We start from the raw sequence: 14,282 nt of genomic DNA, 5'->3' as shown, positions 1-14,282 counted from the left end.
TTAATTATTTTTACATTTTTCTTTCAACTGCGAGAACTAATCACTAACTAGACGTGAATTTAAATTCTTTACTTGCCAATACTTGTTTAGTTACCCAGATTAAAGCCGAAACAAAATGTATGAAAATGGACCTTGAGGTATCGCCTTAAACATTTTGACAATGAATGGAAAAAATGGATATTCTTCACCCAATACTGCGAATACAGGTACAAAATTTGGAAAGATAAATGAAGACGTATAAAATATTTCTTTCCAATACCATAGAGATTAATATACCAATATTTAATCAACCGATATTAGTCAATATTATCCATTATTAAGGCACAATTAAATAAGTAAATGACTAAATAGTGCTTACAGCTACACAATATAATGTTTTAGCAAAAATATATCTCCTCAATGTGCTTTGACTATGTACTTAAAATTACTGATAAAATTACAACAATGTTTGCATTCTATAGTTACTTAGAGTAATTATATATTTCTATTAAATATTTTTCGATGTTTGTTACAATACGTTTATGAAAAAAACATTTCGAATGACGATCTCCTCGCGGCCTACCCATGCCGTTATTTGGTCATTTCAAAATTCGAACACAAACAAACTCATTTGGAACCGATTATAGAAGAATTGTCTACATAGACAATAGTTTTTAAAATAGTTTTTCATTAAAAAGGATTTGCACATGCAAATCCTTTTTAATGAAAAACTATTCGCGTAACGGAATGCAAATGTCAAAGATCCAAGAATTTATAAAAGAAAAATTATAAGTAACTCTTTTATTCAATGTTAGCACAAACTCGCAATGAAATAATAAATCAATTCGTAACGATTTGAACAAGAATGATTAAATATTACTTAATTACTAACCTTTATGCCAATGTCTCAATAAATTTCGTAGTTAATTGACTTCAATTCGTAAAGTAATGTTATTCCGAAACACCTATGTATTTTTACCAGTACATATTATACTATTTTAAACGTATCTACAATATATCAATATATTATTTTTTAGACTCAAGTGAGATTTCAATATTTCATCTTTTTACCTTTACTATGATTATAAATTCCTTCGACTTTTAGTAGAAAAAAAAACTCAATACTGAAATATTACTGTGTCCTACAGCACATGCAAATTCTATATTATCTTTCACAATAATTATTTGATAACAGATTTACAGCTAACATTACTTGTGTTCAAATAATATCAAAATTTACAAATTTTTGATACAATCATATACCATCTATGAATGTAGCACACAAACAAAATTGAGTTATATAGGGTGTGTATTAACTGTAAAACAATTCCGACGACGTTCGTGACAAATCGGCATAACTCGATTTAAACGTTATATGCAGGCGAAGTCGTTTTAGACCTTAAGTACATTGCAATAGAGTTCATAAGTGCACGTTATTTGGTCGTGTTCGTAATTCGAGCTCGAATGGAGGTAAATTGAGAGTTGTTTCCGGTCGGATGCGCACACGCAGCCCCGTGCACAGCTGACAGACGCTGAAGGTGTGGCTTAGTGTTATCTGGAAAATGGATGATATAAGTTAATTTATGTAATGGTTTATTGAAAACTTGCATCGAGAGTGTGAGAGTTATAAGATGAATATTTGAAGTTACTCTTCAATATTTATAGTGTGTTCGTAAAATATATCTAACTACTTAGTTTCTCAAATCTGACGGTGTTTGACCCTAACCGTATTTAATGGCAAATACTGATAAGGACCTGTAGAAGATTTAAAATAGCTAAAAACTGAAGGATATTTGCGTGTGTTAGACAATCGACCTCTACAGGTTTCGAACTTGTCAATAACTAACGTAGCTACATACATCTTATGGAAAAAAATACGTGTAATGTATGTACTTTAAGACTTACAGAAATACTGTTACTAATTATAAATCGTACATCTGTATTTTGACTTCTTAAAGTAAACTCAAACGCAATTCGCACATAGTATTCACATCTAAAAAGACACTTTGTGGTCGCATGTACTACTTTAAATAAGTTAAAAATAATATTGTATCCAATTTTGTGGACCAAATAAAAAAGAATATCAATGAGTCCCACAAACTAAGCCGATAGTAGACTATCACCTATATTTGTGGAAACAAGTATTAAATTGCAAAGATATACTTAAAGTATAGATCTGCCATCCCGTAACACCTGATTTAGGCAGTTGCCGAGTAAAGACGAATGGTCTCTAATATCAGTGTAAAAGCAGCGTATTCCGATGTATTCGTTAGTCGTATTCTAGTACTTATTATTCGCAGAAGTTATTCGGCGAATTATAATTATTTTCATAGAGCAAAACCAAATGTTAATATCCTAAATGACTGTCAAAATAATGTAAAATTATTTTATATTGTACTCCGTTCTATATATTTTTGCAATGCCAAATGGAATGGAATATCACCCCACAACCACAATAAAATATTAGAGGACTAAAATCGTCTTTATTGCCAAGTCCTGTTGTACATAATATGATTTTAAGCATACCTAGGCGCGTGCCTCGTTCTCATAAGATGTGGAGGGACCTCCCGTCTCTCCACCTCGTCTGTTCCCAGCTGCAAACCAGCCACCAGCTGCATGATCTCTCGCTCCTTCTTCAGTTCCTCACGACCTGACTCCACCTGGAAACAGCACACGTGTTTATTAGACTAGAACCACAATAGAAAGTTACTGCAAAATTATATTTGCATTTTGCAAAAAGACACAAAAATTATTTATATAATGCTTAGGCTGTACGGTTTATGAATACCTTTGTCTTTGTTTTTTTTTTATTTATTTTACCGGGAAATCACAATGTGCTCTCAATATAAAAGGTTTCGATACAATTCGAAAAGATTTGTGTGACATACCGTTATAACACACAAAAGCGCTAAAAAAATATTGTAAATTTTACAAGAAATTAAAATAATAAACTACTTTTGCGCAAAGAGTTGCCTTGTTTATACAAAGGGGACTATCATAATCTACATTTATCTTAAAAATACACGGTTGCTATGGGATTTTCGACAATAATTCCAGAAAAAAAATCTCTCAAATGAAAACGCTAGCAATAAGTATTTTATGAAACTAAGAGTTATTATCATTGGATTGAGAAACAAAAACGTCTTAGCTAAAGACGCTAGATGTGCAATTGGATGGAACTGAACGTTGAACAAAAACCGAGGAACGTAACTATAGGAAGTAATTAGATTTTACAAAGACCAGGAAACTAAAATATTTGTTTTAGACCTTTTTTACTTAACATCTATTATGGCAACCCCACGGTATTATAAAAGAGGATCACATCTAGGTTAACCCCCTTATTCATAGACGTTTTTTATCGAAGGACATAGCATTGCTGTGATAACAAGTCTGTTTCTCAGCTTTGTTTATCTGACAGCTTGCTGTTTGTTCAGCTTTGTTTATCTCACAGCTTGCTGTTTGTTCAGCTTTGTTTATCTGACAGCCAACTAGATTCAAGTTGTATCTCAATATTAGCCAATCACAACGGCCCTATGTCTACGCACTGCGAAGGCTGCCGTGCCGTGAGCACTGAGAAACAGACTTGTTATCATAGCAATGCTTCGTCCTTAAATAAAAAACGTCTATGAATAAAGGAGTTACTATCCAAGGCTGTAAAATAATTATAAAAATATATTTTTATTATACGAAATATATTTTGTTCTGGCAACCCCGCAGTATAACAGGGTTACTTAAAAGGTTAGTATTCAAGGCCGTAAAATAATTAAAAAGTATAAAGGTGAAGGTGAGAGTACGGTCAGACGCGATATCTTGCTATGTCACATAACAACAATATCCAGCATTCCTTTGTAAAGACACGTCTCTTTTGCTTTCTATATTTAACGCTTATGACGTCATATTTCACGTGTTATATTGCATAAATATCTAGTTTTAGTGCAGATTGGTAATTTAACCCTTTTATAAAATTCTAAACTAAAGATCTAGTTTGGTATGTAGACGACTAGGTTTTGTTCGCGACGTCACCCGCGTGTGATAGTTTCCTGGAAAGAAAATAGCTCATGCCCTTCCCAGGGTCTCAAACTTACTCCGCAACAAATTTCATCGAAATCCGTTGGGTAGTTTTTTAATTTATGGCGTTCAGATAGTCAGATGAACCGGGATGTACCTTTGTTTTATAATATATTTTGTAACTTTTTAATAGGAAAAATTTAATCATTTAGCAGATGACGCAACGGAAGCTTTCAAAGAAAGTATGTTTTTTCGCTTTTCAATATTGCAACATTTTTCATTGATGCTCCTTTTAGTCAGCGTGAAGTTATATAGCCTATAGCCTTCCCCGATAAATTGGTCTTCCAACATTAAAAGAATTTTACAATTCGAACTAATAGTTTTTGAGATAGGCGCGTTCAAAGAAACTCTTCAGCTTCATATAATAGTATATTTGTAATTATTGCAACAGCGTGGCGAGTACACCTAGTTAGTTAAAGGTATAGAGGTAGTTCTACTCTAACGTTTATTGTCGAAGATTTAGTTTTATTGAAATGACCCTTAGGTTATTTACGTCATTGTATCGACTTACAAAACACTCATACTTAAAGTCACGCAATCTGCTGGACTAATATAAATATTATATCAATGTCGAAAGGATGACATTTTTCGAAAAGGAACAACATATAGGTACTACTACTATAGAAATACGGTCTACAAATCTTTTTAATGATAATTAGATTTTACAGTTTACGAAAGGGAAGCCGGCAGGAATCTAGTTATGTGAAGCCTTCGCCATTGTAAGATATCATGAATACCAAGACGTATAAATAACTTTGAGTCCGAATAACCTGGACGAAATAAAGAGCGGGTCATAAATATTTACCTCACAGTGCCACAGAAACTGTCATACGGTTAACAGTTCAAAAAGAAATTCAGCGGCAATGACATACGGATTTCCTTATGACATCACTCGTTAGGATTTGTTACCTACTTTTTTATTAAGTCATTGACGAACTTTCGCTTTTTTATAGGCAAAAAAACTGCAGGCTTGCGTCCTTTTTAGTCCCAAAAGTGTGTTACAGCTGCTTTTAACCTGCTCATAAAATGTCTTCTAAAATATAAAAAAAAAAACCAGATAGTGAATCAATATGAAATCTTGGCTTTCAGCAACATAGTGGTTGCGATTGGCTCGAGACCAAAATATGATGATAATGATGATGATGAGTGGATTAAAACCTCATTAGACAAAGAAGCACAAATCCAGGCGTGGGATAATAAAACACGGCTAAATCTAACAACCAACCTGGACTAATTTATATAGATTAATATCTATACTATTATATAAAACTGGAGAGTTTGTTTGTTTGTTACTTTGAGGAGCTAATCTCAAGAACTTCTAAACGAATGTTTGATTCTGTTTTACTAATAGCAAGCTACATAACTTCTAAGTGCCATAGGGTACTTTTTATCCGGGGAAAACATAAAACGGGATTTTTATGTCAGAAAAACTTTTTCATATGGGCAGAGCCGCGAGCAAAAGCTAGTCTTAAAAAACCTCGCAGAAAGCCAGTTCATCCAAAGCCTATACACTTCTAGAAACCACCGGTCCTCTAAGTGACGATGGGGCACAGTAATGCACAAACGTATTCGATAACGTTTAAGTTAGCGCACGTAACTCGTTGCGCAAGAGTCGCGGTTGCTAATGTAGTTGCAATAGAACCTAATTATCGTTTCCTTATGGTTTCGCCGGCGAGCAATTTGCTGACACGAAACATAGCTAGACGTGATCTGAAGATTAGTAACTCTTTGAATTAGGGACTATATCCCGTTGGAAAAATGAATTATTTTAACGTTAATATCTGTATTCTCTTTGTTATGATTTTCAATTAATTATTATAGTCTGAATATTTATATATTCTAGAAATTATCGCCTGTACACAAAGTTAAAGGATTGGTTTTGGAGGGATCAGTTTATAACTTCTTTAAAGTTTAAACGTAATTACAAAGTATGCTAGTGTATGAAATTCTTAATTCTTAATACACTTTATTGAGTACCATATACGAATTATAAGCTTCCTTTGATGAGTATGTTAAAGTCTACAAATGGTTTTAAACAACACACTTAACCTCCTTACAAGCAATAAAACATCTTATGTGGCGTATTGCCAAGAATTCATGCAATAAATACCTATATTTACAAGTATAAAATAATTACATCTCCAATACATAGAATTATACGTAGCTTCCATTTGCAAGGAATTTAACCTTGTGTTGTCGGATGAATTAAGTTTTTTTCCAACATCATTCCTTACCAATATTTAGAATTAATTGCACACGCAGAGCAGAAAATCAGTTCACAAAATGTGCATTTTTGGTCGGCCATTTTGAAACATAAAATTTTATGTTACGAACGAAAATTATTGACAGTCGTTGTAAATGTAGTACCTTAATAAGTCCCAAATTTTGGCAATTACGCGGCTCAAAAATATTACTAAAAGGCGACATTGTTTTTACTCAAAGTTAAAACCTTTAAAGCCGGTATTAATAATATTATAATTTACACATATTAAGTAACTAAATTTATAAAAAATGTGTATTTGCTCTTGAAAATTTATATATAATTTGTCACGCTTAATACGAGTTTTTATTTATAAAAATGATAACAATCATCACTTCGAATAAAAAATGTAGACAAAAGAAAGTAGGTTTTGACAATAAAGCCACTAAAATTACTAGACATAAAACTAATGTCTCAGCGTGATTAGCAAACTGCAGTGCAATATTCCTTACTTAAAGTTCTGTGGGGATTTAGTATTATTTATAAACACGAAAGAATCTAATAACCTATTTGTCTCTTCATTAACTTTAAAAACCAAAAGATGATTCTTGCGGCGTCGATTTCGTACGTACCATATTTTGCATGTATTATAATACAAAAGTTCGGTATTAGATATTTCTGGTACTTATTAATAATCTACTCTAAAGGTAGCTAAATTGATTTACATAACATTTCATAGATATAGATACTAAGATCTAGATAAGTGATGTTGTGAATGGCTTTCGTTAATCCCGAGATGTTTCATCTAAACGAAGCCGCGAGCAACACCTAGTTATAGTAATCACCATATGAATAGAAACATTACAATCCCACACGCAATGACATTCGTCGTATGGTAATTGGAGATTTGCTGACATTTAATTACAATTATACACGTGTGTGGGCTGTTATTGTACGGAGCACGTGTCTCTAAGTAGTGATTGTACATAAATAATGAAAACAGCATAATATTATGCTTATCCCTCTGTCATCAAAGGAATGGGTAGAATCGGTGTAACTCCGGAGACCACTAGCTACCGGACGATTACTCGTTCGTTTGCCAATTTTCTTTGAATAAGGAAACTTGAGTTCCCTGAGTAAAATATCGATGAAGATCACTTACCACCAGACGACCCACTTGCTGGTTTTGTTTACCAATTTGTTATTTTAATTTGAAGAAAGTAGAATACGAAAAGTTAAATTAAAATATCGGCAAGTCGCAAATCACGTGGAGTTATAATACTAATTTTTGATTTTCCCAACTAAATATATTTTTATATATTTAGTTAGTATAATATATTTTTAAGCACAACATTACATAGCTCATAGATTAGTTATGATTAGCTTACATACTCTGAGACTATTGAGTTATTTTAGATCATTTACAAAAGTATTAAACTTGGACTATTACGTGATCTTATTGGTAAACACAAATCGGATAATAATAGTCTTTGAAGCAATATTGACAAACGTTTAACGCTTCATTGGTCTAGCTACGTAAGACCATGGCACCGGTGAAGGTTTGACGTACATACATACGTCGACAATTCTCTTAGACTAGTAGTAGTGGCATTAGGGCACGTAAAATTAAAATTACTTTTTATTTTATTCGAAACTTACACTTTTTTATTTTACATCTACGGCTCAAGTAACTTATTATAAAGTTATTTCCAAGGACATAAGTATGTGGTTTCATTTAGTAACGTAATGTCAAAATGACCCAGTATACAGATAGACCATGGTGTGAATTAAAACACAGTCCATTTACAATCCCAGGAAGCTATTTTACATGGAACCGAGCAATACTTATCGAACTCATAAAAAACAATAAGTTACACACGCATTTGAAACCTGAGTAAATCAATTTCACTTTCGAAAAGTGTCAAAAAGCCCATATTTCTTAAACAATAACGAATCGATTAATTCAACTAATTACCATTACATTTAGCATTGTTTAAAACATGCAATGCGTTGCATATTGGAATGATTTCGTGGCAGCGACTGCGTGACGCCTGCTTTTAGTATGACTAAATTGACCTACAGATCTCTCTGTGTCGATGAATCATATCTAGATATTAAGTCTGAACTACATTTTATGATTTATAACTTAGTGCCTTGAAGGTGAGAATGGTAGAATATTTTAAATTCAATTTTTTATCCTTGTTTACGAAGGAATTCTTTGTGCCGTTGACAAGTTGTTAGTAAAAGCGGGAGTTCAATTCCAGAACGGAACCAAACATTATTCCCTAAATATTTATTTTCGTTATTAAAATGCTTGTGCTCATCACACGAGACTTCTCTATATAAATGGCTGTGATAACTTTTTAGCCTTACCATAATAATCTTGTAGCCTTGAAAATTGTCTTCTTAACACGAATCTCCCTTACTCATAACAATATAAGACCTCTACATTTCTGGCTTAATTTGTAGCAAACATCACCCCAGTGGCGTACCCTTGAAAATCGTCTTAAACGCGAATCTTCCTTACTTATAAGAATATAAGACCTCTACATTACGGGCTTAATTTGTGGTAAACATCACACCAGTGGCGAATATAACCCGATTCCTGTCTGGCTTCCCTTTATGGAGAACTTGTGTATCTAAATATCATTGAAACGAATTACACACCGCATTCATGAATAATATACGTTGTGTCGAGTTCCCTTTTAGAAAAATTCACTTCTTGCCTTTGCATCATACATCTAAATTATTATAAACAATTCTCAATATCTGAATGATGTTTTCCTTAACAGTCCCGAAGTTCTGTATTAAAAATATATTAATGGAAACCTGTAGCAAAATATGAATGAAACTACTTTCACATAAATTTCGTCGACAGCCTAAAAACAGGAAATTCAGGCTGACAAACTTGTATGAAAAACGGCTAGACATAAAACAAACCTGGCGTGAAAGTGACGTGAGTCGCCGATCGTCAGAAAAAAGTGCGAAAAACTAACAATACATAATTCATTTAACACGTATGCGATAATAGGCTATCGGAGATTTCTAATGTCTGATTTTCTAGTATTTGGCAATGCATTTTTTGTGTACAGTGACGGTGTTATGTAGTAATTCTATGATAATTGCTAAAATTAGTTAATTTCAAACCACACTATCCTACTACAACTACAATGTTTTGTTAACTATAGTCTGTATATTTAATCACTATGATCTATGTATCTACGAGTATCAGAGGCAAAAGATGGAATTTTCTTCTTAATGAACATTATTATATTATTACGAAAGGGAAGCTGGTAGGAATCGGGTTGTATGGACCCTTCACCATTGATATCTATGCTATAATATAAAAAAGTCTTGTCATTCGATTATCTTGCATAACGGGGTTTTATTTTGCAAACCATTAAACTTAAAAAATTAGACCACTCTGTAAATGTCAGATCTCAGAAGTAATTTATGAGTTAAGACTTAGCAGTCTTCCTTAGACTACCTTAGCAGTCCTTTACCAAATTCATTAACATGGCTTCCAAAGTCAATTCGAATAGACTGAACCTATAAAAATTTGCAAAAACGCTCAGTTCTTCAGAAGTAAATAGGATTTTAGTTAATAAAAAATATATCAGATACACATCCAAAACCAAAATTAAGTTTTCACAGCTTAGTCTTAAAAATAATTTAAACGATAACCTGTAAATACTGATAACTAACATTAAATAAAATATCAATAACAGTAACTGCTGTAATTTGTTAATCAACGAAAGTGTCCCAAACGGGGCTAATGAATTTCCAAACGTATATAATCTAAATCGTATTTCCAATTTTATGTCGCTTTTTTTCACACAAAAGTGTGTCAAAGTACCGTAAACGATAAGAGACAAAACTAAAACCGATATGAGAGAAAAGTATTACTGACACTTCGGCCCACCACTCACATGTAAAATTATTTAACATAGGCCAGCGAACGGAGAAGTAGGTCGTGTGGGTGATAAGTGCGAGCTTCGGGGGCTTCGCTTTTGCAAGGGACATAAAGAAAACATTCTTCTACGGGAAAAGGGTGAAAAGACCTTGCATTAAGATCACTACTAGTTCACTAATACTATACAGTGCCAAAAGAATCATGGAGGCGCTGCCAGCTTAGGATATTTGGATATTTAGAAATCTCAACATACGAAACAACTGCATACTGACAAACTAGGTTAGGTTTTTGTCAGATACTCTAACTTCCATAAAAGTCAGAAACACTGGCTACAAGGCCCTTATAATGAGAACAATGCTTACACACTACTGCAAAAATAGACAACACAATAGTAGCGAAGGGTTCATATAACCCGATTCTTGTCGGCTTCTCTTTCTTAATCCATTTATACCGGCTTCCCTTTGATAATTCATGTGATATCTAATCATTAAAAAGATTTGCAGACCTCATTTATGCATATTAGTATCTATATATCAGGTTCCCTTTTGGAAAATTTCGTTTCCCCACAACACAATCTACCCAGACGTTCAAAACAATGTCCCGATTCCAAAACCAGGCTCTAAATGGCATAATAGCTATTGGTGTCAGGCTTCGTGCCTAGTTGACGGGCAGATCCGATTTATAGTTACGGTACTGTAAAACCTGTATGGCTAGTCCGTTTGATGCCGCGAATCGTCATTCAACTTTGTTTTTAAAGGTATCAACAATGTTTGAGGTTATCGTTTGAAATATTGATATTTAATTAATGAAGCCTTTACCTCTGCAAGTCACTTAAGTGGACTTATAAGACTGTACCTCGGCAAACATTTTTATTTCACATCTATGGTTTGAGTAAATTATTGCAGTTTTTTTAAGAAGATATGCTTACATTTAGTAACACAATGACAAAATGACCCTTTATATAAATTAAATATATTATTTAAATGCTATTTTCACCGCTAATAAAAATCATTGATCAAATAAATTATAACCTGACTAAATATATAGAACAGTTAAATTGACAGTTTTTATACTTACAACTGTCATTTTTAATTCGTTTGTGTTTAATCAATTTTATCTGATTAATGAAAAAATAATCCTAACTCTTATAGAAATCCCAAGGTAATTTTAAAAAGGTTTTTGTTTTAAAAAATAATAAACCAGAAATACGCTCGATATTGATTTGATTTATACTGTGTATTAATAAAATATTCTATGATTTATTCTTTTAAAAATGGCTACATTGTTCATCGATGAAGTCTGAATAATTTTATTAAATGCCTATATTTTGAAGGGGTTTAACTCCGTTAAGGGACGAATTTACGAAAATCTTTTCTAAGTAAACACTTACAGTATCAAAGATAAAGGATTCCATGATTCATATTGTCGTCAGAAACAGCGACGTGCTATACTCCGCCCAGGGGCATGATTCTCTACGACAATGTCGAACTTGTAACACGGCGTGTTTCGTTACCTTCGTGTTATGACTGTTGTTATGTAGTATTCTGGATGCTAATTTGACATTTCATGAACACGATGAGGTGTGACACATCCGCCTTACGGGCATGTTACGAATTGTCAAAATAACGTGCGGCAATCCAGCGCGTCTATGCGCGTTTAGACAAATTAATTATTTAGATACAACGACTGTATAATTTCTATTGACGATAGTATCCTCTTTACATCGTGAAAACTCAAATATAATATTCTACCTTATCAGAAACAAAACAAACATAAATCCTAAATGATCGAATTAATATTCAAACCTATGTTTTGTATCTTGATAGTCAAATTTGTGTTATGGGCTCAGCGGTGAAAAATAAGCTACTTTACTACTGGCAACCCGACTTTTGACAACAATTGAGGTCAATCAAGTTTATTTTTATTACTTCGATGTAATATTTCTATTAGTAAATAGATAGGCCAAACAAATATAAAACACTAATGAAGGTATCTTTTTAAACAATGTTTTCTTAATTATGTACATTACAATTAATACTATGTAGTTTCTTTGTGGTGAAAGTTTTGTACCTATAAAGTTTGATAACAATAAAGATTATTGAAGAAATTTTTACTAGTTATACATTATTGTTGTTATAAGTAATTGGTAGAGGTCTTAATCAAGGGCTTAGCCAGCTTTAAATTAAATATCAAAATCTTCTAAATGTGAATATCGATCCAGGGAAACAAAGCAAAAATTTCATGTAGGTAATCCCAATAATTTTACACAATTACAAACAAAAGTATGTAATCATGTTAAATCTAAAATTTTTGTACAAACACTTCCTTTTTATTTTAGGAGACCAAAGGCATCTTACATTGAATACTAATGTTAACAAAACTGATAATATCAAATGTAATAATAAAATAATTTCTTTTACAGGATAGTGAATGTAATGCAAGATATTCCAAATAAATAATAGTAAAATATACTCAGTTTTAACAACACATTATTTTTGTTTTATTTTTTATTTGTTGTTCAGTCTTAGATAACATAATATACTTAAGTAAAATTTCTATACATGAGTTTGAATGTTTGTTAATTAATCAGTTTCACCTTAATAACTAAATGAATGTGTATGAAATATGGTACTCAGACAGTGAGCTGTGGATTGAATAGAGTACTTTTTATTCCAAAAAGATTAATGCCGGTTGAGCGGCAAATAGAAGTTACTAGGTAATAGAGCTATAAATTTTTAAAAATAACGTTTAATAGGCAATATACACTTATTTTAATTATTGTTGGTAAGTCTGTTATATGTGAGTGTCTGTCTTAATAGTTATAAGGTGTCTACGGCAATTTCTATTTCTATAGCCAAGTTAAACTGTGTCCATGCACTGATGTGTACCAGTTTAGAGGAAATTGTAACTAGCGTAATTACTTTATAAGACCTAAAATCTTTGTCTCATTCTGAAAACCTACTGTGGAACGTCACATAGTGCTTTACAATTCAAAGTTCCGGACGGCATTGTAACTGTTTATGGGCGGTCGTATCGCTTATCATCAGGTAAACGGCATCCTCGTCACATTATTTAACTAAATAAAAAAGAATTTGAGTTAATGCCTTGTCGATTTTGCAACAAATTTTATAATGGAAGGTCCGTAGAATTCCTATTAATATACGTTGTTAGCGCTAATTTAACATAAAGTGCATTAGCACAACAGCATTAACTATTATTCATATAACAGCATTCGTGTAAAATCTTCAGTAGCATTCAATATATCAATTCAATTCAATTTTTAAAATGTGGCTTTAGTAAACAAATCAAGTAAATAAGTCAATGACATTGACATTTGACAATAATTTTGAAGTTATATTTTTTCGTTTGAAAACAATCACAATCTACAGAAATTTCTTTAAATTATTTTTATATTCCTTTCATGTTTCTTACATTTAAGTATATATAAAAATGGGATTAAATAAAGTTTGGCAGTGATTTATTCGAGTTACATCATTTAATATCACGAATACAAACAAAAAAGCCTTTTCAAAAACCGATACTTGCCGATTCGAGGGGATGAAAGATTTCTGAACGCATTAACACATCGTAATATAAAAAAATATTAAGCATAGACAACCTATCGTATGGCATACACAATACCTATTTTTCAATTACACATCGTGGCGCGTGTATGAAACGCGTTTGTGTTTAGAGCTTGTTTTGACAACACGCGTTTACGGTGTGTTATCGCGAGTAGCATAGGGAATCAACCTACTGTACACAACAAAAAGAAAACATTCTCAACAAAAACAAGTTCACAAAACACATTATTTGTTAGACCTTGAACCTCTAATATTCCAAACATTCGGAATTTATTTTTTTTATAATTTAAAATGGCGGACCATGCAGTTAAGCTCTTATGACGCACATTACAAATACATATTATTAGTATTATTTACTATGTTATTGACACATATATGTTTAATGGCAAAAGATTTTGCTGGTAGAATATATTTTAAATCCGCCCGGACCACGACCACCGTGACCAAGGTGTTAAAACCCGCCATAGTGGCCCACGTAAGTATGTCGCGTTTAGGATCAGCTTGTGTATATCCGATTCCAACAGACCGGCATAATTGT

At 32.5% G+C, this 14,282-nt stretch overlaps 1 protein-coding gene across 1 annotated transcript in view; it reads right to left on the bottom strand.

Moving 5' to 3' along the window:
• Positions 1 to 336: 336 nt before the first annotated feature.
• LOC115455661 overlaps positions 337 to 14,282 on the bottom strand; it is a 44,041-nt gene continuing 30,095 nt past the window's right edge. The window contains exons 2-3 of the mRNA XM_030184319.2: positions 2,506 to 2,639; positions 337 to 1,534 (exon numbers count right to left, since the gene is read on the bottom strand). Coding sequence (XP_030040179.1) covers positions 1,531 to 1,534; positions 2,506 to 2,639 — 138 coding nt within the window. The 3' untranslated portion in view covers positions 337 to 1,530. The remainder of the gene's footprint in view (positions 1,535 to 2,505; positions 2,640 to 14,282) is intronic.

The sequence above is a fragment of the Manduca sexta genome, chromosome 9 (genome assembly GCF_014839805.1).
Source record: "Manduca sexta isolate Smith_Timp_Sample1 chromosome 9, JHU_Msex_v1.0, whole genome shotgun sequence".
NCBI classification, from domain to species: Eukaryota; Metazoa; Arthropoda; class Insecta; order Lepidoptera; family Sphingidae; genus Manduca; species Manduca sexta.
Note: the sequence above shows the minus strand (reverse complement) of the source record. Positions and strands in the feature narration are given on the sequence as shown.